Genomic DNA, 27418 nt, shown 5'->3' with positions numbered 1-27418 from the left:
AGTGTCGGGATCTCGATGTGGTCGAGGTATCGGGAGGGTTCAACTGATGGGTTCCCCGTGGGTGGGGTGTAAAGATTTTTGTAATAGGTGGCGAATGCCTCGACGATATCTAAATCTTCCGTCAATAATGTCCCACCCGGAGATCTGATTGCCCTAACGTGTCCCCTTCTCTGCACGCGTCTCTCCAACCAGGCCAGTGTCTTGTTAGAAGTTCCAGTTATTAAAGCCTTCATGGAGGGAGTGAAAACAATTCACCCTCCTATATCTAACCCAGCTCCCGGATGGGACCTGAATGTTGTACTAGCCAGGCTAATGGGCTCCCCCTTCGAACCCATGCATAAAGCAACCCTTAAGAATCTCACTCTTAAAACTGCTTTCTTGATAGCTATCACCTCCATTAGAAGAGTGAGTGAACTACAAGCGCTCTCTATACTAGATCCCTTTGTAACAGTTCACAAAGATAAGGTGGTTCTATGCACACACCGTAGGTTTGCACCGAAGTTCAATTCAAAATTCCATGTCAACGAGTCTATAGAACTACCAAAATTCTTTCCAAAAACATCAAACTTGGGATGAAAAATCCTGCACACACTTGATGTGCGCAGAGCGTTCATGTATTATATGGAAAGAACTAGACCACTGAGAAAGACTAATCAGTTCTTTGTCTCGGTGGTGGCAGGAAGAGGAGACGCAGTTTCCAAATCCACTATATCTAGATGGATTGTCCAATGCATCACTCTGTTACACTCTTGCTAAGAGAGAACTGCCCTTCAAGCCGAGAGCACATTCTACTCTAGTCACTGGGGCATCCATAGCATTCATTGCAAATGTTCCCCTTGAGTCCATTTGCAAGGCGGCAACCTGGAGCTCTGTACACACCTTTACAAAACAAACACTATTGTCTAGATGCCCACTCTAGATCTAATTCCCAGGTGGGACAAGCAGTACTAAGGCATCTTTTCTCTACTGTTCCTTCTCACAAACCACCTGCAACTCCGGGTACTGCTCGCTAGTCTATGCACAGCATGTGATTCTAAGCAGATTAACAAACATCAGAAGACAATGCATTACTTACCGTAAAAGCATTTCTGATGGATGTATCTGCTTAGATTCACATGTGCCCACCCTTCCTCCCCGCTCGGATGGAAGGAACATAGACGTCTTATTACTTTCTCTCTTTTCTGTACTCACTCACGTAGTCATAAGGCTCCCTCATGGCACAAAAAATACAAACAGTGAGACCTCAACGCGTGAGGGATTTTGGGTACACTATACACGTCACTATAGGGATAGTATTACAGACATGCCTATGTCGAAGTCCCCTTTTCGACTTTCGAAAAACAGGATGCAATACTCCACAGTAACCACTGGATGTCAGACTATGCACAGCATGTGAAACTAAGCAGATGCAACCATCAGAAATGCCTTTACGGTAAGTAATGCATGTCATACAGGTTTCTCTTGCTTGAACTGAAATGTGAACTTAACATTGCCTAGTATGTATACTAAATAACAATATTTATATATAACTACAAGTGTGTAAGTGTCTCCTTGACTGCTTGAGTGCTCAAAGGTGGTTGTACTCTACTACAGCCCTTCTCTCTCCTAGACTAAGCCTGGCTGCTCAGCCATAGCTACCAAACCTTTTGGGTAGTTCAGGCCTAAACTGTGAGTTGGAGTCCTGTACACTAAAAGGAGCGTCTTCTATAGTCCAACCATAAGTGGACTTTAGTAAAACTCCCTAACAGTATGCCTGAATGTTTGGAAATTTGGCTGGCCACCAAAACATGAATGCTGCACTCCTGTGGGTTGGTGTAGGCCCGACCGAGAGACTGTGCATTCCTCAGCTCCATTTGTGAACTCACCTATAGACTGCTGATGACATTGGCTGCTGCAGCTGAACATCCTGGTATGGCCATTCTGGCTGTGCCCTGCCAGTTTGGGTCTGAACCCTTCCTTCTCCATGCTGGTCAAATCCCTAGCTGGCCACTGCTAGCTTATCTGGCTGAAATTAATATGGAGTTGTATAATGAGCTAACCTTCAAGAGGACCACTCCAACGTGCTTTTGTGACTTACGTGACTAATGTACAATGAATAGCAAGCATGGGTTGAGGACAGGGATTCTGAGCATCTTATTCTGTGATACGATTATTCTGATGCAATTATCCTTTTATACATGATGAGAGGCGTGCTCTCCCGGCTCTTGAGTTACTTCTTTAAAGTGTCAATGAACTCCTATTGGCATGTTTTCGGACAAATTCCTTTTAGTTGTCATTACTCCATCAGCAACTATTGTATCCTGTCTGAATGTTTTGTAAGCCACATCAGTGCTAAGCAAAGTTTCTTTTTGCACTACATGTGAGTGTGTCTTTCCACTGACCGTTTACACTGAGCATACAATGCTGTTTTTGTGAATACATGTGTTTTCCTCTGCACGTGAGCACTTATGGTAGATACTATGGCAGATCTTGAAATCTTGGGCTGGTTGAGGAGCTCTGCATATACAATATTTTTTTTTAGATTAGGTTTGGGAAAATGTAAAATCCACCTTTTTACACTGATTTGTAAAGAATTGCAGTGGTCGGGAAGGGGAATTACCTTCCAAACTTGTCAGGGTTGGTAGCTTACTAACTCGCACGCAGTGAAAATTTGTTGCACATATGGAAAATAATGTGTTCACAAAAGCCAACAATTTCCCCACTTCCAGAAAAATAATTAGAGGGAGCACATGCGTGGCTTGTTAGTTGAAGTTATCTACTCTACTCCCATGTTTTAGGGAGAAGAATATTTTCCCATGCATTTTTTTAAACTCACCCGAACATTGATGGTGTTTACTAAACCTAGCCCAATGCTCCAATATTAAGGATGTCAAATTGTACCCCACTGATGAGCCCTAATTTGAGTAAAACACATATGTGGTTGCGATGTGAGCTGTGTGGCTTGCATTGGTAAAGCCATGGAAAACATAGGCTGCACTAGAAGACGAAAAAAACATTTCATGAGAAAAAATTATTTTTCAACTAATTTGCCTATCCAGAATTAATTGGTCAGTGGCTCTGGACTGAAGGCAAACTTCCAGGGGTGGCTATTGGGGGACACTATGCCATGTATGGCTTGTCACTGTAGTCTCTATAACCAAAATACAAAAACGTAAAGATCCCTGCATCTACTAGATCAGGTGTCCCCAACCGTGTGCGCGCGATGAGCAGCATTTGCATTTAAAATGAAATGGTGAGCAACATCCATTCTTCAACCGAACATATCGCGCTCAGTTTTTTGAAAAAATAATTGCAATACATATACATGTAATACATTTCAGATTGCTGATAGGACATATGAATATTCAGTAGTTAACAGATGCATAGACCATGTGCCATTCTAGGCCAGGAATTGTGCAATGTCCTTTAACTTAATTTGACATTTAAGTGGTTGTTTACAGAAAATGTTGAGGGAATTGAGTGACAAGTGGGACATTTATAGACAGATGGGATGAACCAAGTTGTGCATAAATATGTTCAGACTAAATAAACATTATCGGGGACTTTGGGTTCCTGCTCAAAGTGTTTTCAAGACATTTTGCGCAAATGTTTGGAAATAAAAATTGGTGTACTTTGGCGTTCTTCCCAGGGAGTGTTTGTGATCTTAAGTGGCAAATGGTGCATTCCTGAGCAGGCAAGCCCAGTTATACTAGTCGGAACGTAGTAGGCGTTTACAGATCACTTTACTGGGGTTGTGGGAGTTACCCCTTCAGAATTCTTTTTATACGTAATGTCAAATAGTGCATTTTAAAGCACCTGGGCATGTTACGTTGGTGAATAAGTGGTAATGAATACAAATAACATTTTCTGAACCTGCATATTCAAGTTATTTAAAAAAGGAAGGCTGACTTTGCATGCCACTTGTATGCCCGTTCTGCACTTTCTGGCTGTGCAAATGAAATCATTTCATTTTCTCCAGGACACAAACATGGGTACATGGTTTAATTATTTTGCTCATCAATGCATTTGGCAGCTGTGTAAAATATTTGAAAATGACAATTCTTTTAACAATGACACTGCAACAAGTAAAAATAAATTTTCTGAAAAATAATTTGCATGGTGGCAACAAACAAAAATCTTGCATCTACAAAAATAAGCCAACTGGAACCACAACAGGCTCAATGACAAACATTCCCGCACAGCTCAGAACTCTGTCTTGGCTATACTCCTAGTGTGGCCTCATTCCTTCAGAACCTCCATCCTGGCGGAGAATTCTCAGAAATGTGCTAATTCGTCTCTACCTTAGAGACCCCCAGCACTTTTGCTGGACTTTAGGACTTTTACATTTTAACCTGGAGAGAGCGAGACCTTTTTCCCACTCTCTCATGTATGTTTAATGTGATTTAGACAATGTGTTTCTTTTAACTTGGGCATCATCTTTGCATTGTGCCACACAGCACCTTCAGTGCAGTGCCACAGGGAAGTCTCTTAGATTTCCCAAAGGTTAAATACCTTCTCTTGCTGAAACTACTGTTTCCCAGAGCAGTGAAGTGAAATTGACTTTACTTGCAAATTGTAACTTTCTAGACCCAGCACACACTATCTTACAATAGGGTGCTGGAGGGGTTACTTAGTATCCCCTTTTTCTAGTTTCTCATATAACATTTTGTTACCCTTTCTACAATTAATGGCGGTGGCATTGGTTTACTTTTAACTACCACTGTGTGTTTTTACTGTGGGCTGCAATTGCAGTCTTGGTGAAGCACCCATGGGTGCCCATTTTGTCAAAATGGCCCTGGTCGTCTTTTTTTCGCCATTTCTTTTTGGAAAGGTCCTTATTGAGATTTACTCTGCGTGCCAAATCAGGTGTGGTCCCTTTGTTTGTTTTGTCTTTGGCAGGATTAACAAGTGAAGCCTGCCTCTGGCTCCAGTATATCTGGCAGGGGCAGGAAGTGAGGGAGGTGCCCAAAACTCCCTGTGCTTAATTCCCTTGGTTACAGGAATGCACCCAAAGGTGATTGGCTGGCTGCCTGTCTGGCAAGGACAGCCACCCTGCTCTGTGACTGACGGCTAGGTGTCATGCCTGTGCCACTGGCGCACACATTGGCAACCATCATGGACTATTTGGATCTCATTTATCTTCATATTACTCTTTGAACATCCCCTATTCACACTTTGGTCGTTAATTTCCATTTGCACGACTTTGGTACTTTCTTATTTAATTCAGCTAACTACATGTACCATAATGCACCTTGCTACAGTTATCAATTCCTGGCTATTCCCATTCATCAGTATTGGAACCACAATCCCCAGAAGCCCTAGCGATCAGTGCTGCTTCCACCTTCTCAAGACCGGAGAGGGAGGAGGCAGATTACCTTCAGGTGTGCTGCTCCAGGTGCTGCCAATTAGCCTGCCTCAGTACAGGGCAGGGCTGTATTTAAGCAGCTGCCTGCAGGAGCTCAGTCTCTTGCATCAAGAGTTCTCCCAGCACCTTTTTTGCCTTGAGCCACGAATTGTATGCTGTTCCTGTTGCCGTATTATCCTGCTTCTGATGGCTCATCTGGGCTCCCTGCCTTACAGCCTGCTGCACTCTTCTGCCTTCAGCCCTGGTCCTCTGGGCTGCCTGCCTCGCTGCCCTGCTCCCGTGGGCTCGCTCCTTGCTGCCCTGCTCCTCTGGGCTCCCTGCCTTGCAGCCTACTACAGTCCTCTGCAGTCCACAACAGTCTGCCTGCACCTTGTGCCATCCGTTACTGCAGCCCTGCTTCCTTGTTTGCAGCCCCCCTGTTTCCTGGCTACTGCTCCCTTACTCTCTTCCTTGTTTGCAACCCCCTGTTCTTGATCCCTGTCCTTCTCTTCCTTGAGTCTTTGGTCCTCCCTTAAGTTATCCATTTCAGTTGTACTGTTTCTGTACAGACACCCACAGCTGTTGTTCCCAGCCATGAGCATACAGAGTGGGCTCCTGTAATGGCAATCTGTGCAGAAGGCTGGAGTTTCCAAAGGTCCGTGGAACACTTTCCCATTTCTGCATTCACCCCAAGAGGGAATCCAGTTTGTTTGTACCTTATGTATTCTCTGCCCCTTCTTGTTCACAGCTACTGTTACCTATTCCTCTTTCTTGTTGAGCTTCCTGCTGTGTGTGCTTACCTGTCACCTTACATCAGCACAGCCACCCAAAAACTACCTGGGTGCCCGGTGCCACTCTTGACAGAGTGCCATCCTTGACACTAGGCTGGAATTAATGGGAGAATCTGCATACAAGGCGAGGCATTTTGGCTTATAAGGCAGAGTCGACCACTAGACAAAGGAATCCGAAGAGGAACTTGGAAAAGACGCCTGCTGCAACTCCTGGACAGTTGGTTTGCCCACTGAAGCCCTGCTGCTGTGCTGAAGCTCTGAATTCGCCTTGACTAGAGAAGCCCTGCAAGAACGACTTCTCCCCTTGAGTTGGTGGGACCAATCAACTCCAAAGTGAACTCATCTGGGCATCCTCTCGGAGCTGGCTGTACTTCCTTGCTGCTGCAGGAACCAAAGTGCCAGGGAGAGGAACACCAAATTGGAGTGTATCACTTTTAAGTCGGACCTGAGCTGCTGGAAGATCCTCCGGACTCCTAGTAAGCAGGACTGACCAAGCCTGAGCTACCTCAACAAGAGTGCTGGACCCCAGATGGGAGGAAAGTCCAAACTGGTATCCGAGAGTCCGCAGTGGTGCTTTTTGCTGAGATGCAAGGAGATGCACAGCGAAGTGCAACTGAATAGAAGTTTGTCCTTTTCTGTCGCCGACCATCCCGGTATGTTGCAGGAGTCCCCAGATGTTCTCCCTCTTGTCACCACGGCTGAGGCACAGGAACAACAGGATCTGCAGAGCCACACAGGAACAGAAGCCAGCTGGAACCATTTCTTGTAACCAAAGGTACTGTACAGTCTAAGAGAACTTACCTCTTGTGTAGCCTTACTTGAGCTCAGTTGAGACGTGTCTTGGTTGCTTCTGTGGAGTTGCCACAGCTTCTTTACCTCCCAAGCCTAATCGGCTTGTGGCCCGACATTGATTCTACTTTTTCTACAAAGACTTCTAAAACATTGTGCAAGACTTTTATTTATCTGCAAGAAGTGCTTCAGCTCACCTAGACTTTTGCCCAATTGACTTTGGCCTAGCCTAGCTCCCTGAATGACTCTACTTTATTTTTACTTTATTACATTTATATAGCGCAGCCATAGACCCTAAGGCGTGAGGGCACTACAAGACACGGGCAACAGATCACAAAGATCATAAAAAACATGTATAAACGCTAAAAAAGAGTTATACTCCTATAAAAAACCATACGTCAGTTAATTAAAAAGGTGAGTTTTCAACCTCTTCTTAAAGATCTCAAGTGATTCGATGCATCTCATGTCCAGGGGGAGAGCATTCCAAACCTTTGGTCCAATAGAAAAGAAAGTTGAGTTGGCCACTTTGATAGTTGACATTTCGGTACAAATAGTAGGCGCTGATTATTAGATCTTAATGTTCTGGTATTGTTTCTCGTAATAAGGAGCTGTTGGTAGGTATTCAGGCATATTGCCAAGTCTACATTTTTGTACTAAGTTCAGAGTCCTGAACAAAATTCTGGACTCTAGGGGCTGCCAGTGGAGATTGTGTCTTGCAGTCGTGACATGATCTCTATGTTTAAGTTTCATCACAGTTCTGATAGCCCCATTTTGGCATACTTGTAGTCTGTTGCAATCAGACTTATTAAGTCCCATAAGGAGACTTGAGCAGTAGTCTATTTTGATCCTATTATCGCTCTGGTGATGGTCTCCGCATTGTCTTGAGATATAAGGGGCCTTAAATGTGCTAAAAGTTTGATGTAATAGGCACATGATGATACCAAGCTACTGACATGTTGTTTCATAGTCAGACGTTGGTCAAAGGTCACCCCCAATGTTTTTACCTTTTTCAACGGCATGATAGTTTCATCTCCCAGCTGAAAACTATCATACTGTGATCCAAGTTTGTTTAGTGTGTGTAAAGATCCTATAACAAGCAGCTCAGATTTTGATTTATTCAGGGCCAGCTTATTGTTGACCATCCAGGTTTCAATTAAGGCAAAGATTCTGTTAATGGCAGGTTCATCTACGCTGTGTGAGCCAGAGAGCGGGAAGACACCTTGAGTGTCATCCGCGTAGTTGGCAAATATTATGTTCTTATGGTCAAGCATGGGGAATAGTGGGGCTGTGAAAATGTTGTAGAAACGGGGGGAGGTGCAGGCACCCCGAGGTACGCCGCATGTGATCGTAATGGGTTCAGATTCTGCCGTGCCGCAGAAGACCCTGCTATCACGGTTGTTTAGAAATGATGAGACCCATTTACATGCAAGTGGGGAAAATGTGAGACTTTGTACACCCTGGTGGCCATGATATCATGGTCCATCAGGTCAATAGCCACAGAAAGATCAAGAAGATTGATTCTCTCCTCTGATTGTGTTTTTACCTTCACGCCAAGAAAGGACTAACTTGCTCTGCATTGGGGGGTTCAAAAGTACTTGCCTCCTTCAGAATATTTGTGTAATCTCTTGTTTTATTCTAATAACTCTTTTCTTTGACATGCTCCTAGGTATTGCTCCAGGTGCAACAGTGATCTATTAATGCCCACAGTGTCCTAGCTATTTAAGTCACCTGAGGGTGTAGGAAGTGTCTGTGTGCCATCCCAAATGGGTATTTTCTGATTTAGAGAAACAGAGTGTGTGTATTTTGGAGTGTATTTGCATGTTACCATTATATTGCCCCTTCTGAAGAAGGCTTATTCAAACCGACTGTTAAATTAATAATTGATTAATCAAGAAACCTTGTATGTAAGTATTTATTTGGATACTTGTCACTGTGAATCTCTGTGTAACTCCCCTACTGCTCACATTGACCCCTCTTGAGATAAGCCTGGCTGCTCATTCAAGCTACCAACCTGTGTAGTACAGACTTATACCAAAGGTTGGGTTCCTATTGCCAAGAGGTCAGGGTTGTTGTAGTGCACCCAATGGGTACTGCACACAATTTTGCAACATTTTAGGGTGCGCCGTGCAACATGTTGCTCCGGAGCTACAGGTTGGGGATCACTGTACTAGATATTCTGCCAGAAATGCAGCGCACTTCCTGTGCTGGGAAGTACAGTGTATTCCTAGTATGTGTTTGTCTGGGGCCTGTGATGTTAGGCAACTTTATCCAGAGACCCGTTTTGAATAAAAGTAATATCTGTTTTACTCCCACCAAAGTAAAACCTTGAGAAAGTAGGAGAACGTTCTTGTAAGATTTCTTTGATGAGAAAAGAAGTCACCTGTTAACATAGAGATCCCCACTGAACTTTCACTTTCACACATTGCACAGCACTCCAGGTAACCTTGCACCTGCCCCCCATGGGATCCATTCTTCAATTAAGCTAGGATTACCAATGTCCTGTAAAGAGATCTTTGCTACAGGTGTTATTGTGATGCGTACTGCGCTGCAATGTACGGTGCTGTAATGCGTTTAATTCCGTGTGGACACCGCTGTTGAAGTACTGTCAGAAGGGGCACTGCCGGGTTCTCTTTACTGTGCTTTGCCTTCAGCGGACTGCATTTCAGCTAAAAGATGTCTTTTTATCCTTCAGGCCTCACCAATCTAGCGGGATCCTTTGTCTCTTCATATCCAGTGACGGGCAGCTTTGGAAGGTTGGTACAATGTTCTCATCTGTAGGAGTAAACCAATCTTCCTAAGAAAGTAGGATGTGTTGCTCACCAACAAGGTATCGGGCGTTACAAAATAAACTGGATGCATGTTTTACTATTTGTGTGTAATTGGAATTTGTTCTGAAGGTTAGAGATGGCACATGTTTTGATTGTTTGTTAGACATGCAATTCGTATGAGACCAAGTGCTGAAATAAGATTCGGGTGAGGTAGATACATTGGCCCCTATTCACAGAGCGTTTCCCAATGGGGCTTTGCCATTATAAAATGCTTCTGTGAATTAGGCCCATTGGATGAAGTGCAATTGTATTTTTGGTAGGTCCATATTTAATGTGATATATTGAATTTTGAATATGTTTAAGTGTCAGTTGCATGCCTTTCAGGATTTCTTACAATATTAGATGTGTATCAGCGTATAATAATGTTGATACATTTTATGTAAAAACATAAAATAGGTCATTAATAAAATGAATAAGAATTGGTACGCTATAGGCTGAAAGTAACCGAATGGAACAAAAAGGCATTCCAGAATAAAAGGATATGAGGGGAGAAGGTGTAGAAGGAAACGCGGGGTACAGCATGAAAGAGAGGAATGAATAAAATGGGATAAGAGGGTATTAGATAATTCAATAATAGGGGCGTGTTGGGGAAAGATGTCCTGCTTGCAGCTTTTCCCTTCCTTGATTTCAGCGAAACCCTCAGCCCTCAGGATACCCGTCATGTACTTGTTATTCAGTCTGATTTTTGAGTGAGAGGTCTTTTTTAGCTTTTCTTGCGGGCTTGGGTCTCATGTTTTGGGTGCACTAGTCCATCCCAAATGCTGCCATACAGGATGAGTTTTTTTCCCATTTACTTATTCCTGTTTTTTTAACGTTGCAACGCAAGCCACATTCAGTGGAGTGTTAAAGGGACGCTTGGCATCTGATGATTCACAGAAGTGTTTTACAATAGCGTAATCCCATTGAAAAACGATCTGTGAATCGGGCCCCTCGTGTCCCTTTTTCTTTTAACCGCATCGATCATGTGAATAGGACAAACTGGTGGCAGTGAAACACGTTTTACGCCATTTTTCCGATGCACCACTTTGCAATTATTCATGTTATGGCGAGAATTCCATTTTGAGTACCACATACTCCAATTGGTTGCTCCACCTGGTACAAGACTTGTGCATTTGTGTTTTTGTCCGTCTTTCTGAACTCTGGGGCCGGAAACTCCCAAATAAGATGATGCACTTTGACAGGACTCGACCTTGGATTCCCGATCTTTGCTTTGTGTGCTGCCTGGAACTGGTTAGAAATGGGACAGGGTCTGTCTAGTCCAATCCACAGTCCAGCAATGGGGATGTCGGTTGCTGAGCACATTACGCTAATGGCTGTCCATGATTGGACAGCCACTGTCTATTCCACTGGTGCAGATCCTTCCCACTGGTGGGCTTTGGACCTTCTACATCAGCCAGAGAAATCCTTCATCAGATGCCTTCCTCCCCTAGACGATTGGTTCTAACCAGTCTTGTGTCCTGCCCAGCTGCCCCTGTGATTTCTACTTACCTGGGGGTGGCATTTTCAGGATTCAGAATTTGTGGATGGAGTGTGTATACTGCTTTTGGTCCATGGACTCAAAGCACATACAGTCCAATCAATGTAAATACCCTTGCCTCGCCATGAACGGTGGAGTCCTGGTTGGGAATTCCTTCCCGAGATCCCCTTGGTTCGATGGAATTGTGAGTTACCCTTTACCTTTGTGAACCCCGTTTCCTGACTAAAGTATGTTAGACTCTTTTAAAAACATACACGCTGGCTTTAGCCAAGTCATGTTGCAGGGGGTCCTCACTTGATTAGTGCATTGGTATGTGAACTATCTGAAGAACCTAAGCTTGGAAAACGTGATACCTCATAAGGTATATTGTTTATAATTGCCCAACAAGGTTTCCTCCCCCCAACCCCCATGACTCTTAAACAGTAGTGCTTGTGCTTTGCATCACTATTTGAAACTATTTGGAATTGTAAAGATGTGTGTGTGTGTGATGTGTTTTTTTTAGTATCCTTGACTTTTCATCATTGCATGTGCGTTTATTTAATTGCATGTGTGACCTCCAACACTTGACAATAGCTCTGTTGTCAACTGTACTGCTACACCAAACCCCTGATCTCAAAAGTCTAAGCTTTACTGCTCAGCCTACGCTACCCAGAGAGTGCTTAGTCAGACCCAAGTGAGGAAAAGCCCTCAGCTGAATTACAGTACAGTGGATTGGAGGTGAAGGTTACAGCAGCACAATTATTTAAAGAACACACCTAGATAAACTCGGCTCTGCTACTGATGGCAGCCTGGATACAGCCAGAACGATTTCTGTTGGCAACGTATTTAAGGTTCTATTGATGATGTATTTAAGCAATCCATCTCGTATAGTATTTAAAGTAGAGATGTACAGGTGTGCACCATCTCAGCTTATCGTGGCATCAAACATAGCATGTGATTGTGTGAAAGGAGGGATTTCACCAACCACACCTAGGCAGGTGTTACAGCCTAATGTGGTATCTGGAGTTACAGTTTTAAGTTTAAAATAACCAACGTGGTAGTGCCATACTCAAAGGTTGGGGTTCTGTCTGTAGGACTGCTGGAGTTTAGCAGCATATCTTGTTTTTCTTACTCCTAGAAGGGAGTCTTGTCAATACGCATTCAGTGAATAAAGGCATTGCTGCTTGCTGGTTGTTCATTATCCCAAGGAGGGAGTTTTGTCCATGGGTATCCAGTGGATAAAGGCATTTTATATTGCTCCAAGGAGGGCGTTAAGAATAGTCTTTGGCACTGGTTATAGTGCTGCATATTACTCCAAGCAGGGATTGGAGGCGTGCCATCATGGCATTGCATGATCAAAGTGGTTTGTATTACTCCAGGTAGGGAGGTGAAAAGTGCCAGCATGTCAGTGTTTGGTAATATAGGTGTGCCCTACTGCAAGTAGGGAGTGGAGAATTGACAACAGATGGCCTCTCAGAATCCCACTCAAGTGTTGGTTCTTAAAACTCCTTCTAACAGCGAGGAAGGACTCTAAAGGAACACATTTACTGCAAAAGAGACGGCTCACATTTTAAATGTCCAGTTCAGTAAGCTTGTCAAGAAAAATACAATTTCTACATTTAATCAGAGACTTAAATGGGTATATGGGGACCAGGAACGCAGACCAGTCTAGCATTGTAATCTGCTTTTCAGGTTTGAGGACCTCGACTGGATCTGTTTTCTGTCGGGAATGTCGGGACACCATTCGCAGCACCACTCCTCCTGCCCCCCTGACGAACGTTGGCCGAAAATCTAGTTTCCACCTTAACTCGCAATCTCGGGACATCCGAAGGCCTTTTTGGTGTAGGACAAAAGTGAAGGTGAAGTTATTCACCAGGGCCTGTGCAGTGTTTGTATTCACCTTTAGTAAGGTGTCATTTGGCTGCAATTAGGCCTCTCAGCAATACATGTTATGCAACTCCTGCTGGCGGTGCCCTGTGCAGCTTCCGAGAATGAACCGGCCCAGACTGAGACGACCATCAATGGTCGCCCCCCCCTGCACATGTTTCATGTGTGTCCTCTGAAACATGGGAGTGTGTGTTTAAAAAGAAAAGAATTAAAGAAATTTAAAAAGGAAACCTCAATTCATAAATAGTACAACGAACATAGCAAAGTAACAGATTAAGTAGTAGAACAAACCTGCTATCTAATGCATACGGTTTTGTCCTGTCACAAACAATATGGCAATTCAAAACCTGTTGTGGTTCAAAAAGCGATCAAGATATATTCTGACATTGTATTGTTTTCAATAATCCTCAATGAAAAAATCCAAATGTAAACCCAGTTGTGCATTATATGAGACTCTACGCTTTGCGGCAGATGCCCTTCTTCAGCAGAGGCCCCTAATCTCAAAAGTGTCGCCGGCCAATGTCAAAATATGTATTCAAACTGATGTTGAAATCCCTGATGGACAATAACCAAAGAGGGACACATGGAAACAATGGCTGGACAGTGTACAGATTCCGAAACATGGACCTCCAAAGTATGGGGAACATTGTATGCAAATGTCACTAAAACTAGGAAAACCTCACAAGAGAATCCAATTTAATGGAGAAATTATAGTTTCCTTCCTCATTTTTCTGCAAATCTACACAACCAAGTAAAACGGCTCAACATAGTTGGGCATTCTTCAATAAGACGGCAACGCCTCCTCGCTGCTGTGCATTGTGTGTAGAATTAAGGTAGAGGGGAAACTATTCCAAACGAGCTGGAAACCAGCAATATCTTTAATTAAACCAATCGCCGTATTGCTAGGGATGCAATCATGATTAAAGACTGACGTACATGATGGATGCTCCCCAGGAAACAACTCCCCAAACACAAGTTAAAGCAGACACATGTAAATCTGTAAAAAGTTGTAAATACGTCCCACCATCAGTAGAAGAGTGCTGACTGGATGTTTTAATTTGTACCACAATAAAAAGAAAGTGCATTTCACACAGGACTTCACTAAATGTACCCACATTTAAAGAAAAACAAATGCCCCGCCTAAAAATGCCAAACTTCTCAACGGGTCAAAATAATGTGGGGAAAACAGAAGGTATGAAATGTAACTATAGAGTCTCAAACCAGCACATCAATAAAGTGAAAGGAATTGATTTGACTCACGACTGCTTGGTACAGACGTTCCACTCCAAGATGCATTGCGCATAGCCAAACACATAAAGGGTATTTGAAGGTGCTGTGCTATATTTATAGTCTACTGTATTACTCCTAGTGCTTCTGAAAGAAGATTATAGATTAAATCAGCAAAATGTCAGCCTCCATAGACCTTTCACCCATAAGGCTAATACCACATTTTGGGAAAAATGACTATTTAAAGCCTATAAATACAATATTCCAAGAAATGTTTTTAAAATGTCTTAAACAAGCACATTTTCCATGAACATTAAGATAGCCACCCAAACAAAAATGGGGGGCGGATATTCAACCATATAAAGTTGTACACTAAAAAAGCATAGCTGTCAGAGACGGGTCACATTCTAAATCTCCAGTTCAGTAGGCTTGTCAGGAAAAATACAATTTCTACATTTAATCAGACAGGTAAACTAATGGTGGTGTACCCAGCAGTAGTACAGAGATACTAAGACAATCCATGATAACCCAACTTTCTGGAACAAAACATTTCCTTACACTGTCAGAAACTACTCCCAGTCGGAACAACATAGTATATGTGTCTGCCAGCTAGATGTAAGCTGGCAATTGAAAATATAGGAACTGGAGGCCAACAGGGGGTGCGCTAAGGATCCAAGCCTGAGCGTTCTACTCGTGAGTGCAGGCTGCCCGGGAAAGACTATGTTGGCTTTCCCAGTTGCATTCCTTGCTGGCAGCATTAGTTTTCGGCTGGTGACCATTGTGCGATCTGAGGCCCGGGACATTCTGCAGGCCCTCGAGGAACTGGGACAGAGCAGCAGGGGCAGCAACATGAGGCCCAGAAGGTTCAAGGTTAGTTTATTGTGCTGAGGGCTGCCCTGACCCTTCCCATGGGTCCTCCAACGCAGTGCCATTGGACGCTGTTGGAGGAGGCGGGGGAACACCGGTCACTGCATAGTGAAGGATTGTTTGTGGCCCCTATGCCCCATGGAGGCGCTGCTGGGATCCGTGGACTGCGCAGTGGATCCCTGGTTGTGCTGTGACCCTGGCGACCTAGCAGACCCTGTTTTGGAGACTTTGGCATGAGGCAGCCATCCCTAATTTGACATTGCTGGGAGGCCTGGAGAGGCGCGTGGCTTCCCTTCCTCAAGCCTGGTGTGGTGGAAGTGCGGGGGTTCCATTGCTGAGGCCTGGCTTGATTTGGTTGTGTGGGCAGTGTGCATGCCCCACCAGGCCTCTTCTTTGATGGTGAGTGGCTGTGCAGCCCCTGAATTTTAGTGTGGGCCGGCTCTCATAGGGGTGCCTCCCCAAGTAGGTCCGGTCTCCTTGGGCCCCTCCAGGATAACTGTTGTTCAGGGCATGTCTGCCTTTCCTCTTGCAAGGTGAAGAATATGTTTCCTCTCAACCAATGGCTGACTGAGAGGGACATCCACTATCGTTGGGGTTTTCTCTCTTTCGAATAGGAGGGATATAAATATAAGCTAATCACTGAGGACGACATACAGAGGGTCAAGGGTGAAGTTATTTGCCCTAACGAGGACTCAGTCCCGGCTGCGGAGGGTTCTCAGAGTGATGGCTTTCAAAGGGTGAAAGGGAGACAACAACGCTGTATGGTTCACAGAAGTTGAACACCCCCCACCCCTCCACCCCCCAAGGGGTGACCCTCGATGCGTAGGATTCCACTGCTGTTCATTAATGCATGCCATACTCTTGCAATTCTCAACTTTTTTGAGGTTTTGTTCAGTATTATATTGTTTTAGGTGACAGTGTAGAGGGCTATATTGTGAATATCTGGTGGGGAACGTTCTGGTACCCCAGCCTCGGTGGGGTTGGATTAAGTGCGTTCATGATCTGCTTGCCAAATGACTGGGGAGGGGGTAGAGGTTTGTTTGACTGGGGGTGCTCTCTGTTTTGAGAGGGACATTTTGAGGTTTCCCGGTCCTAGGCCCGTGATGTTAACTGAGCGGGGTTGGACGCCATGGGGAGAGTGGAGAGGTTGGGATTGGATGGTTTGGTGGGGGGAATGAGGGTAGTTGGGCACTGGTGTGGGGACATTGTTTCAGGGGGGTTGTATGACCTGGGAATTGGGATTTTATTCGACTGTGCGATACCTTGTGGTCCTGAACTATTGGATACATTGCAATGGTGTATGTGATTAAGCGGGGTAACAGCAGACCGCCTGCGGGTTTATACGTTAAATGTGAAGGGGTTAAACTCACCAACGAAACAATCATTAGTCACTAGGGAATTTCAGAGGACGGGAATGGATGTTCTTTTCCTCCTGGAGTCAAGGTTTTCGCAGGGGTAGGAGAGGAATGTTCCATGTAGTCTCCTCAGACGGGTATATTGGGTGTCTGGTGCTTCCAAGAAGGGCGGGGTGGGTATCCTTTTTCATAAGCGATTGAGGATGGAGGAGGCGGTGGCGTGGAAAAGTGATCATGAGTAGGGCACTGCTGGTCTGCAGCTTTATTAAGGGAGTACAACTCAAGTTTGCGACAAAATACGCCCCCAATCAAGTACATTGAGATTTCCGAAGGACATAATGGCGAGGGTGGTGAGAGAATGTAAAGGGCATCTGATGGTGGGGGGAGACCGCAACATGTGGGCTTACCCGACGCTTGGTGGACTGGTTCCGGGAGTGGTGGGTGGTAGGGTGCCTTTGGTGGGGTGTGAGAGCTTGCATGCCTACTTGGATTCCCATGACCTGCACGATGTGTGGCGCCTTTTTCATCCCCAGGTTTAGGGCTTCACTTTTTACTCTCCGCCTCACAGGACATATACTCTCATTGTTTGTCTGTATTTCAAAAGATTTGTGGGGCAGTGGGCTGGGGTCTGAGATCCTCCCGATTAGTTGGTCGGATCATGACATAGTGCTATTGGATTTGTCGTGGCTCGGGCTGAGCGCGCGCTGCTGGCTGTAGAGATCTAACGAATCGCTCTGGAGGGATGCAGGCTTAAGTGCGGAATTTGAGGAAGCCATTCAGGAATATCGTCTCCTTCATGATACACGGGTGAGGTGGATTTGTGCACTGTCTGGGATGCCAGTAAAGCAACGTGGAGGGGACAGTTGATTAGGGAAAGTGCCTGGATGAACTTTGGTGGCAAATAGGTTGCGTAAAGCGATTGGGTTCTGGAAAAAGGAACATAACAGGAATCTCATATGGCAGTGGAGGAACAGATACAGGAGGTTAGGGGCAAAAGGGAGGAGCCGAGACTGTTGGAGGAGGGTATGATAGTTCTAAAGCACCAGATTTTGCGGCAAAAGTATTATGAGACGGGATATGGCAGACGTGCTACTGACGGCCCCGCCTTTGTGGTCAGTGCGCTGAAGGATGGATAATGGGGGTGAAGGGTTCAGATGGCCGTGTTGAAATGACTTCTGAGGGGATTGTGGGTAGCTTTGCTTCCTTCTATGACGCATTGTATAAGGGGGAGGGCCGGGTGGATTCTGGAGGCCTATCTGAATGGGATTTCTCTGCCTGTATTGAAGCCCAAGGAGGTGGCATGTATGGATGCCCCTATAACAAGGAAGGAGATTTTGACTGCAATTCGCAGTTTACAGTTGGGGAAGCCCCTGGGAGAGGATGCTTATATACCGGGATTCTATACGATGTTTGCCAGGGTATTGGTACCTCATATGACGAGGTTATTTAATAACTCATTGTCGGGACATGCTCCTGGTTCTTTTGTGATGGCCCGCCTCTCAGTGCTACCTAAGGAGAGTAAAGATCCCCTTGCCTGTGGGTCTTATCGACCCATTTCGCTTCTTAACGTAAATGCCAAGATATTTACCCGAGTCCTTGCCTCCAGATTGAATACACACATGCCTCGGTTGGTCCTCTCGGATCAGGTGGGATTTATAAGGGGATGCCAGGGAGTGGATACAATGCGAAATCCCTGCATCTGATGAATTGGGCACAGGGAAAGGGGGGGGTAATCTGACATTGCTGTCCACTGATACTGAGAAGGGCTTTGACAGAGTTGACTGGGCCTTTTAAGAGGCAATGTTGCGCAAGTTTGAACTCAGGAATCGGATGTTGGAGGGAGTTATGGCTCTCTGCTAGAGACTGAAAGTGTGTTGACAGCAAATGGTCATTTCTCCTGCTGGTTTGACTTGGGTTGGGGCACGAGACAAGGTGTCTCCTTTCACCACTTCTTTTGCGCTTTCCTTGGAACCATTAGCCCAGAGGTTACAGGAAGATCCGCGAGTGGACAGTATTACGGTAGGTGGGGTGGGATATACATTGGGATTATATGCGCACAACATTTATGTTGCATCTTCAGAACCTGTTGGGATCGGTTAGCAGTTGATTTGATTGTGCAGTATGGGCATTTTCATGGTTTAAAATTAATAAGGGTAAATATCTTGTTTCCTTTTAACCAGGAGAGTATCGCAATGCTCGCCACCAGGATCATTTGGGCATGGAAGTGAGAGACGACCAGTTGCGCTATTTGGGGGTATTAGACACGAGGGATATACAGGGGTTGTACGAGGCTAACTAGTCTCCCTTGTTGCAGAGGCAATTTAATGATATGGTGACTTGGGATGGACTCACTACATCATGGATGGGGTGTCTTTACGCCATAAAGATGAACTTCCTGCCTAGACTGTTATACTTTTTCCAGATGCTGCCCATTGGGGTGCCTGACTCCATGTTAAGAGATGTAAAGGCATGCCTCTTAAAGTTTCTATGGCAAAGGAAAAAAGAATGGATGGCCTATCATATTTTGGTGTTGCCAAAGGAGAGGGGTTGGTGTAGGTTTCCCCCCGACTTGTATTTGTACTATATGGCACCAGGTCGTGGTACCGCACTTGAGGGAACAGGTGGAGCGGAGCGACAGTGGGTATGGTTGTATAATTATCATCTTTGACCGGCGACAGTGGGTGAATGGTTGTGAGCGCTGTGGGACCAGATTCCACAGTGGATAAGGGAGCATCTTATACTGGGAGTTATTTGGAATATCTGGCGTAAGGGACCTGAGATGCGTGGCATAACAACCTGGCCCTCCCCATTGAGCCATTTGTGGGGGTGAGGGATTATATAAAGTGTGGAAATGGAGACGAAATGGAGTGAACTCCGTACCCTATTTATCCCACCTTGACATGCTTTATTGCCGGGAAAGGGATGATGGTTGACGGGACTGGAACAGCCGTGTGGGTGGAGGGGAAGGACGGTGCGAGATGCTCGATGTTGGACTGTATTTTCTGCACGATGGAGGTTTTGTTGTTTTGTCTCTTCTTGCATCCTGTATTGTGAAAAATGACTATGATTTGAAATAAAAAAAGAAAATATAGGAGCGTGTGATAAACACTTAATAGAATCATACATAATGTCAACCATAGTTTGGATGTAAATAAATATTCAGAGATCTAATCTGGTAACCGCTATACCTGTATGTAAACATCAATACTGAACGCTAGATTAACTACATGATGTCCTTGTGCTAAATATCACTAACCTATAGAAGGTGTTGACACAAGCGCAGTGTTACATATTAAGTTAAACAGTTAACTTCCAAAGAATTATTCATATCTTTTGGATGTTCTGTGTCTAGTTTCTCACTCCAGTAAGCCTCATGTTGCAACAACAGTTTATTTATGTCATCACACGATGGTGCTGTCTACGTCCAAAATCGCAACTGTGACATGTCATGCTTTTCCACAATGTCTGGTAACTGGTGGTGATGATGATTTTTTACATTTATATAAGCGTATATCCGAAGGGAACCTGGCACAAGCTGCATCTAAGCGCGGATGTTAAAAGGTAATGGTAAACCTAGAAGCCAATCAATCAAGATACTATGCAAACAGATACATTTTCAAGTGTTTGCAAAAAACCATTAACGAATTTAATTGCCGAAGATGTATCGGCAAAGAATTCCAGGCTCGGGCACCTGCGACAGAAAAGCGTCGGTATCCCCAGATTGTGGTTCTGGAAGAAGGGATCACCAACAAACATTTGTCCATTGAGCGCAGTAAACGAGAAGTTTCATGGTTTCTGAACTTCGACACTAAACAGGATAGAGATCATTAAAACATTTAAAAACCAAACAAAACAGTTTTAACAGAACTCGTTCCTGAATTGGGAGCCAATAAAGACTTCGCTGAAAACTTGATATTGCGTTTTGTACAAGACAATGAGAAAATCAGACGTACTGCAGAATTCTCACTTGGAGCCGTTGGAGTTGGTGTTTGAGTAAACCAATCAACAAGGCATTACAGTAGTCCAATTTAGTGTTCACAAGGAAGCCTACCACCATAGGGCGGTCCTTCTCAGCAAGCAGTGGTTTTAACAGCTTCATCTGATAGTAACAGGATTTTATTATCTGATTTACCTGTACATTTCCCTTCATGTTGGATTGCCAAATGACACCAAGTTATTTTTATTGTCTGCATGAAATCCACGATTTGTCCAAACAGACGAGCAGGGTATTGATTGCAGCTCATTGTTCAGTTTATTTCTAGGACCGAAGACAATGATCTCCGTTTTAGATGGATTTAATTGGAGCATATTGTCCTGCATCCAAATTTGAATTTCTTCAGCACATCTCACTATACGCTCGATTTCTGTCATTGGCTGGGTGAGTCTTACGTATATTTGCGTGTTATCTGCATAGGAACGATAACACAAATTAAACTGTGCAAAAATATTCAATAATGACGTATATATAAATTAAACAATATTTGAGAAAGTGACGAACCCTGCGGAACTGCCCAACTGATGGGCATGGATTCAGGCAGATATGAGCCTGCCTTAACCTGTTGCACACAATCTGACAAAAAGGACCTAAACCATTTACTAGCTACATCCGACGTCTTGCCATAGAGGAAAATAAGTATGTCAAAATCTATCGTGTCAAAGGCAACCGACAAATCGAGCATGACTTGCATGCTGATGTCACCTTTGTCGGCCGTCTCTAGAATATCGTCCCAGACAGTAAGTAAGGCGTTCTCAGTCCCATGACCAGCCCTAAATCCAGATTGATAAGTCTAAAATGTTGTTTTCCTCTAAAAAAAAAAAAGTCTGTAACTTTGAGGTAACTGGTGATTTCATGTTCTTAATATGAAGATTGGATTCATACTCTGTCCATCGTAAGTGAGCCTTTCTGTTAGTTCTGTCTCAGGAAAGTATAATATTTTAGATTGTTCTGTCTCAGGAAAGTATAATATTTCAGATTCAAACTATTTTCAGTTGCGTGGTATAATGGATGGCCCCAAATTAGTTGGGACTAAATCAAAGCAAAATGAAAATTCTCCTTGTAGCCTCCCCATTTTCACTGCCCGAATCCTTGAAAAAAGAATCCAGATTTTACTCTCGTAGGGCCCAGCAATCATTTTTAGAGGAAGGTTAAAACGCTTGGCGTGACTTTTGACTGTTTAGATATGTACCTGCAGATAAATTAAATATTACAAATTATTATCAACTGTTTCTTACACGGATCAGACCTCTTTTTTCAGGACATGACTGCCCAAGCCATTTTGGGCTCAAGACATGACTATTGTAATTCACTTTATGCTGAAGTGTAAGAATCCTCTGTCCACCAAATTGAGGTGTTTCAGAATACCCTGAGCAGAATTGTTACTAATATTACCAGAGTTGCTAATATTTCCTGCAAAATAGTAATGGCTGCTTGTAAAAAGACGTATTTCATTTAAGCTACTGTGACAAATCCTGTGATGTCGTCCCTTCTCCCCGAGTGGGAGACCCTATCCATGAGGCCAGGAAGATGAAGCCGCTTGCCGATAGTTTCCCTGGGAGTGGTACTCAGCAGGTGGATCTCATGGGGAGGGATTCCCTCTCTGGGATACAGGAATGACATCATGGGATCATGTGGTATAATGGCCCCTGACCCACCTTTCTTCCCTCAACTCCTTTTCCTTCCTCTGGTGGCATAAATCCCCCATGTATTTTTGCTATAGCACTAATACCACTAGTACAGGGACAAGAAAGATCAGGCCTGACTACACTGAACTGTCACCTCCATAAACTGAGACGAGGAAGGAGCTCTGAACTGGAAAGAACTCACAAGACCATTGCATTGATCAGTCTAGTGTTTGTGTTCCATGGAACTTAAAGTGAGAAGAACGACTAGCAACATGGTCAGTCCCTCCTGGAGGTACCGCGAGCAAGGCAAGCAGCTTGCAGACGGAACCTGCAGCTACTGACTGGGACGTGGCGGAAGGAGAGACAGCGTCCCTACCTGCTTGGAAGAGGACCGAATTCCAGAAGAGGATGGGCCTCCCGACGCGGAAGAGCACCGAGGAAGACGGTCCAGCAGGTACATGCAGCCGGGCTCCCAGGAAGTGCTGGGGAGCCACGTACGGCAATGCACGGGCAGGAGACAGCGCAGGAAAACCGTTTTAAGACATGAGGTGGCCCAAGACCAATATGAGAGACCAGGGTCCCATACAGAAGGTACTGGAGTGGCCCGGGGGCCTTAAGGGCACTACCGAAGCCAATGTAAAAGAAAGTGAAACACAAATACAGGGGGTCTGGGACCCGAGAAGCCAATACAAAAGGGTCTGGGGGGGGGGGGGGGGAGAGAGAGAGACACAGACAGACAGACAGACAGACACGCCCGCCAGTGTGAAGGGGTCGAACACCCGAGAAAGAGAAAGCATAACAACCGGGTCAAGGATCCCCTGGAGCAGAGACAGTATTCCTGGCAAGGGAATGCACCAGGGTTACAGTGAAGAAGCAGTCAACCATACCCAACCGTGCACGAGGACAAGGTCCTCCAACAAACCCTCTTCTTTGTCACAGTATCGAATACCAGGTCTGGACAAGTGAATCACTGGAGGGACTCATAAGCCTGAGTGAGGCCTGGGGAAGGGAGACATTTCCCCTACTTTGTGGAACTGTCAAGATGAGCCTGAGAGAGGCCCATGGGAAGGAAGTGTGAGAAACCTAGGGGTATTCTCCATGTAGACCCTGAGAATCTTCTATTCAGGTGGCCAGGAGAGGGCCATCACTATTGGATCCCAACCCTGGGGGTGGACAAGCGAGGGAATATCACCTGGGTAGGGGAACCGGAGTTGTTCGCATGGGAGTATCCCAGGTGAGACGCAGTATTCCAACAGGACGATAGGCAAGGAAGAGGAAGTCCCGGAAGCCTTTGTTGGATATTCAGTTATCGAGTCCCCAATCCAAGGAGGAGGCAGAAGTATCGTGTTAGAACCGAAACGGACAAAGAAGAGGGCCAGATAAGACAATCACATAGTCTTAACCTCAACACCTATTTATCTTCCCCTGGTTTGGGCCAGAGAGAAAAGCAATCACCCCAGGTATATACAGACAAGGCCAGGGGACTTCCCTCTTTCCTCTATCATTCACCGTGTAAGGAGTTGGCACTTTAACATCAATTTCTATCTTGCCCCGTCTCCCACTCCCCATTTACTACATGTACTGGGACGAGGAAGAGGCTACCGAGAGCAATGAAGATTACCCATAGGAACTACAGGGAGATTCAAAGAAAGGCCTACTACATACCAGCATTAGGCTGTCCCATTAATAGAGTCAGGCAAGGTAAGGAACTTGACTACAACTGTGCACACCTGACTTCCCTTGACTCTTCCCTACAATATAAAAGGTGTGGTTCTGTCGGAAGCAGGGAGCGAGCTTGCGATGCTGACTGGACCAGAGGAGCCAAGGAGCAGGGAGCTGAAGGAAGCGAAGCCTGGAGGATCCAGAGGAGAACGGTGTGCAGAGACACTGGGCCGGTGTTTGTGAGGAGATGCAGCGTGGCTAGGGAGCCTTGTCTCCAGGGAGCCATAGTGTGGCAGCCTGTATCCTGCTGGCAGTGTCCTGGGAAGTGGTTGTTCCCTTGGGACGTGTGCTGGACCCAAGGGTGCCTGAGGGGCAGGTGGTGAGACCCTGACCTCGACCCAATACATCCAGGAGAGACCGCTCGCCAGCGCCTCGCTACCCAATGAGTTTTGTGAAAGAGAAGAGAGAAACTCTGGAGCCTGCGGGTGACTGAAGCAGGGTGGAAACAGACAAGATGTACAAGCGGCACGTAGGTAAATAAAGCAAGAGTGAAAGTAAAGGGAATGGAAAGCAAGAGAGAAAGCATGGAAAAAGATGTGCTGGCAGCGCGGAAGTAAAGCGAGATAAGAGGAAAGTGAATTGTAAAGAATATAAAGCAAGGAAAGGGTGCAAGCCACCCGAAAGCAAGGATAGGGTGCAAGCGACCCAAAAGCAAGGAAAGGGGGCATGCGACCCGAAAGTACAAAAAGGGGGCAAGTGGTCCAAGACCAAAAAGGGAAAAGCGCAAGTGTGAACAACAAAGTGAGATGTGTGCATGAGGTGCAATTAGAAGAAAGCAAAGCAAAAACTGCACAAGAAAACAGGAAGAGTGTACAAGAAATACAGATGAAGGAAAAGGGGTGCAAGAGGCACTAGTGAGGAGAAGATGAGAAGAGTACAGAAAAGGAGAGTGGATAAAGATCAAATTTGTTGCGCTTAGGTGGAGCAAAAAGCCTGGCGTTCACGAAAGTCTCTTGAGTCTACCCCATGAAAGGATTGCGTGTGAAAGAAACTGTATATGAGGAGAAAGTACATCCTGACAAGCTGAACTTGTGTTTAAAACAAAGGCCTAAGCTTGGGGAAGGGATTCTTGAGAGGCCTAGCAAAGCTGAATACTCATTTTGAAACAGAGCGGTATTAGCTTGGGGAAGGTAACCCTGAGAAGCCTAAGAGGAACTGTCATATTTTGTTGTGTGTGAAACTTGGAAGCATTGAAACCTGGGGAAGGGAATCCCAAGAAACCAGAGACATTGAAAATTGTTTGCAAATATTGCAAGAACCGTGTGGAGAAGGATTAACAAACAATTATTTTGATTGTACACATTTGCATGACACTGACAGAACTACAGCTGGTGAGAAGACCACTTGAAACCAGCCTTTTTTATCTTTCCTTTTGAACCGCTATTTTTCTCTTTTAAAAGGCTTCCTATTACATTTTGTCAGAGTGAGCGCAAGCATAGGTTTAGACACAGACCGATTTTGGTTTTGGACTTTCAGACATCCACAGCCCTTAATAACATCAGTTGAGGGAACAATCCCTTTAGAGGTAGGGCTAGTTGGGCAATATACCAACTCCAGAACTTTCTCAAATAAAGGTTTTAGAAACTGTTATCTTTTGAGTCTGTGTCTCTCTTGATACCATGCTTGAAACTGTGAAAACCGCCCTGAGAAAGGCCAGGGGAAGGGAAACATTCCCCCTACTTCGTTGTACTGCCAATTTTATATAGAACTGTACAGGTCCAGAGGAAGGGAGTCCTTCTTCTGGACCAAAATGACAGTAAACTACTTTAGTTTGATTTCAAGTGTTGGGGATAGAAGTAGGATTTTGACAGTGGACTTTTTAACTACGGACATTCTGACAGGTCCTTAATTTTTGTTGAACCCCTCTTAGAGTTAGGGATAGTTGGGTTACCCTCTTTCTTTTGGTATAAATAAGTCTTTGCCCAAAAGCATGCCACCTGTGTGCCAGTCCCTTATACGGCCCTCTTTCGCTTTTTTAGAATCTAAAGCATCCATTTATTTGGCATTTGTCCGCTCATCCCTAAAGAGTCCACTCAAAACTCAATGCATATTCATTGCTTTGGTGTAATCGATAATGATATGATATGATATGATATGGTATTTGTAACGCGCCTATACACAAGTGTTTCAAGGCGCGACGAGGCAGGGAGGGAGGGAAACAAGGGGAAGACAGACAAACGATCCTACTAGGCCAGGTGTCATTCAGATCGCGCAAGTGCAGAGGTAAGGGGAAAAGGAGAAAGTGCAAGGAGAGGAGGTGGGGGGGAAGTGCAGTACAAGGTAAGTAGCGTAATAAAATAATAAATAATAAATAAAAAGGGCCCGCTGGTGGCAAGTGCGAGGTAAGTGCAGAGCAAGTGCTGGGAAGGGGGGCTGTAGGGATACAGTGACAGTCCCACAGTGCAGGGGGAGCCAGGGAGGCAGTGCAAGTGGAGAGTGGCTGGGCCCTGGACCGAGGTCGCTGAGAGTGGCCCAGATGCAGGTTTAGTGCAGAATTCAGTGGGGAGTTAGGCAGGTTTAGCAGGGGAGAGGGAGAGAGAAGGCAGAAGCGAAGAGGAAGGTTTTGAGGTACTTCCGGAACCGGAGATGGTTCTCCTCAAGTTTCAGGGAGGCAGGAAGGCTGTTCCAGAGGGAGGCCCCTGCTGCGGAGAGAGATCTACCCCCAGCTCGTTGCTTCGAGAAGCGGCTGACCATGAGGGAGTTGGAGACGGATGAGCGAAGGGCTCGTGAAGGAAGATATTTAGGAAGAGAGAGTTGAAGGTATTTAGGCCCCAGGCCCCAGAAGGCCTTGTGGACAATGCAGAGGGTTTTGAACTTAATCCTCGCAGCCACTGGGAGCCAGTGAAGAGATTTCAGTCCTGGAGAGATACGGTCCCTGGGCTTGAGGCCAAGGACAAGTCTCGCAGTTCTGTTCTGGATAAGTTGCAGAGGGCGGAGAGTGGAGGCAGGCAGATTAAGATAGAGGCTGTTACAGTAGTCCAGCCTAGAGAGAACCAGGGCTCGGGAGACAGTGAGCTTCTGGGGGAAGGAGAGGAAGGGAAGAATACCTCTGAGGAGGTGCAGCTGGTAGTGTGACTTCTTAGAGACGTCAGATATATGAGGAGAGAAGGAGAGTGTGGAGTCGAAGATGACCCCGAGGTTTTTAGCCTTGCAGGTAGGGGCGGGAAGGGGGCCAAGGGAGGCCGGCCAGAGAGCTGCAGGGAAGGAGGGAGTGGGTGTGCCGATGAGTAGAATCTCAGTCTTACTGACGTTAAGGCAGAGGTCATTGGCGGCACACCATTCCTGGATAGCAGACAGACAGTCGGAGATGAGGGAAGGAGAGGAGGAGGCCGAGGGTAGCCTGAAAATGAGCTGGGTATCGTCCGCATAGCACTGGAAGTGGGGGCAGAGAGCGGCGATGCGGTGGGCAAGGAGTGCCAGATATTGGTTGAAAAGCCAGCTATCTGTGAAAAGCTGAAAACCTACTTATTTTGTATCTGTTCCGTACTCCTTTCTTATTCCCTTTTTCTGAATAGTGTGTTGGGTCGTGCACTTAGAAACCGCCGGATAGA

The 27418-nt window shown here is 45.3% G+C and overlaps 1 protein-coding gene across 2 annotated transcripts in view; it reads left to right on the top strand.

Moving 5' to 3' along the window:
• SLC26A11 (solute carrier family 26 member 11) overlaps positions 1 to 27418 on the top strand; it is a 257186-nt gene that overhangs the window by 152385 nt on the left and 77383 nt on the right. For both annotated transcript variants that reach the window (XR_011305180.1, XM_069655195.1), the window contains exon 10: positions 9596 to 9656. Coding sequence is in view for 1 of the 2 variants with exons in the window: in XM_069655195.1 (XP_069511296.1) it covers positions 9596 to 9656 (61 nt within the window). In the remaining variant the exon portion in view is untranslated. The remainder of the gene's footprint in view (positions 1 to 9595; positions 9657 to 27418) is intronic.

Source organism: Ambystoma mexicanum, chromosome 3q, assembly GCF_040938575.1.
Source record: "Ambystoma mexicanum isolate Mex_15411 chromosome 3q, UKY_AmexF1_1, whole genome shotgun sequence".
In the NCBI taxonomy this organism is placed as follows: domain Eukaryota; kingdom Metazoa; phylum Chordata; class Amphibia; order Caudata; family Ambystomatidae; genus Ambystoma; species Ambystoma mexicanum.
The sequence above is the reverse complement of the archived record's forward strand: the minus strand, read 5'-3'. Positions and strand labels throughout refer to the sequence as shown.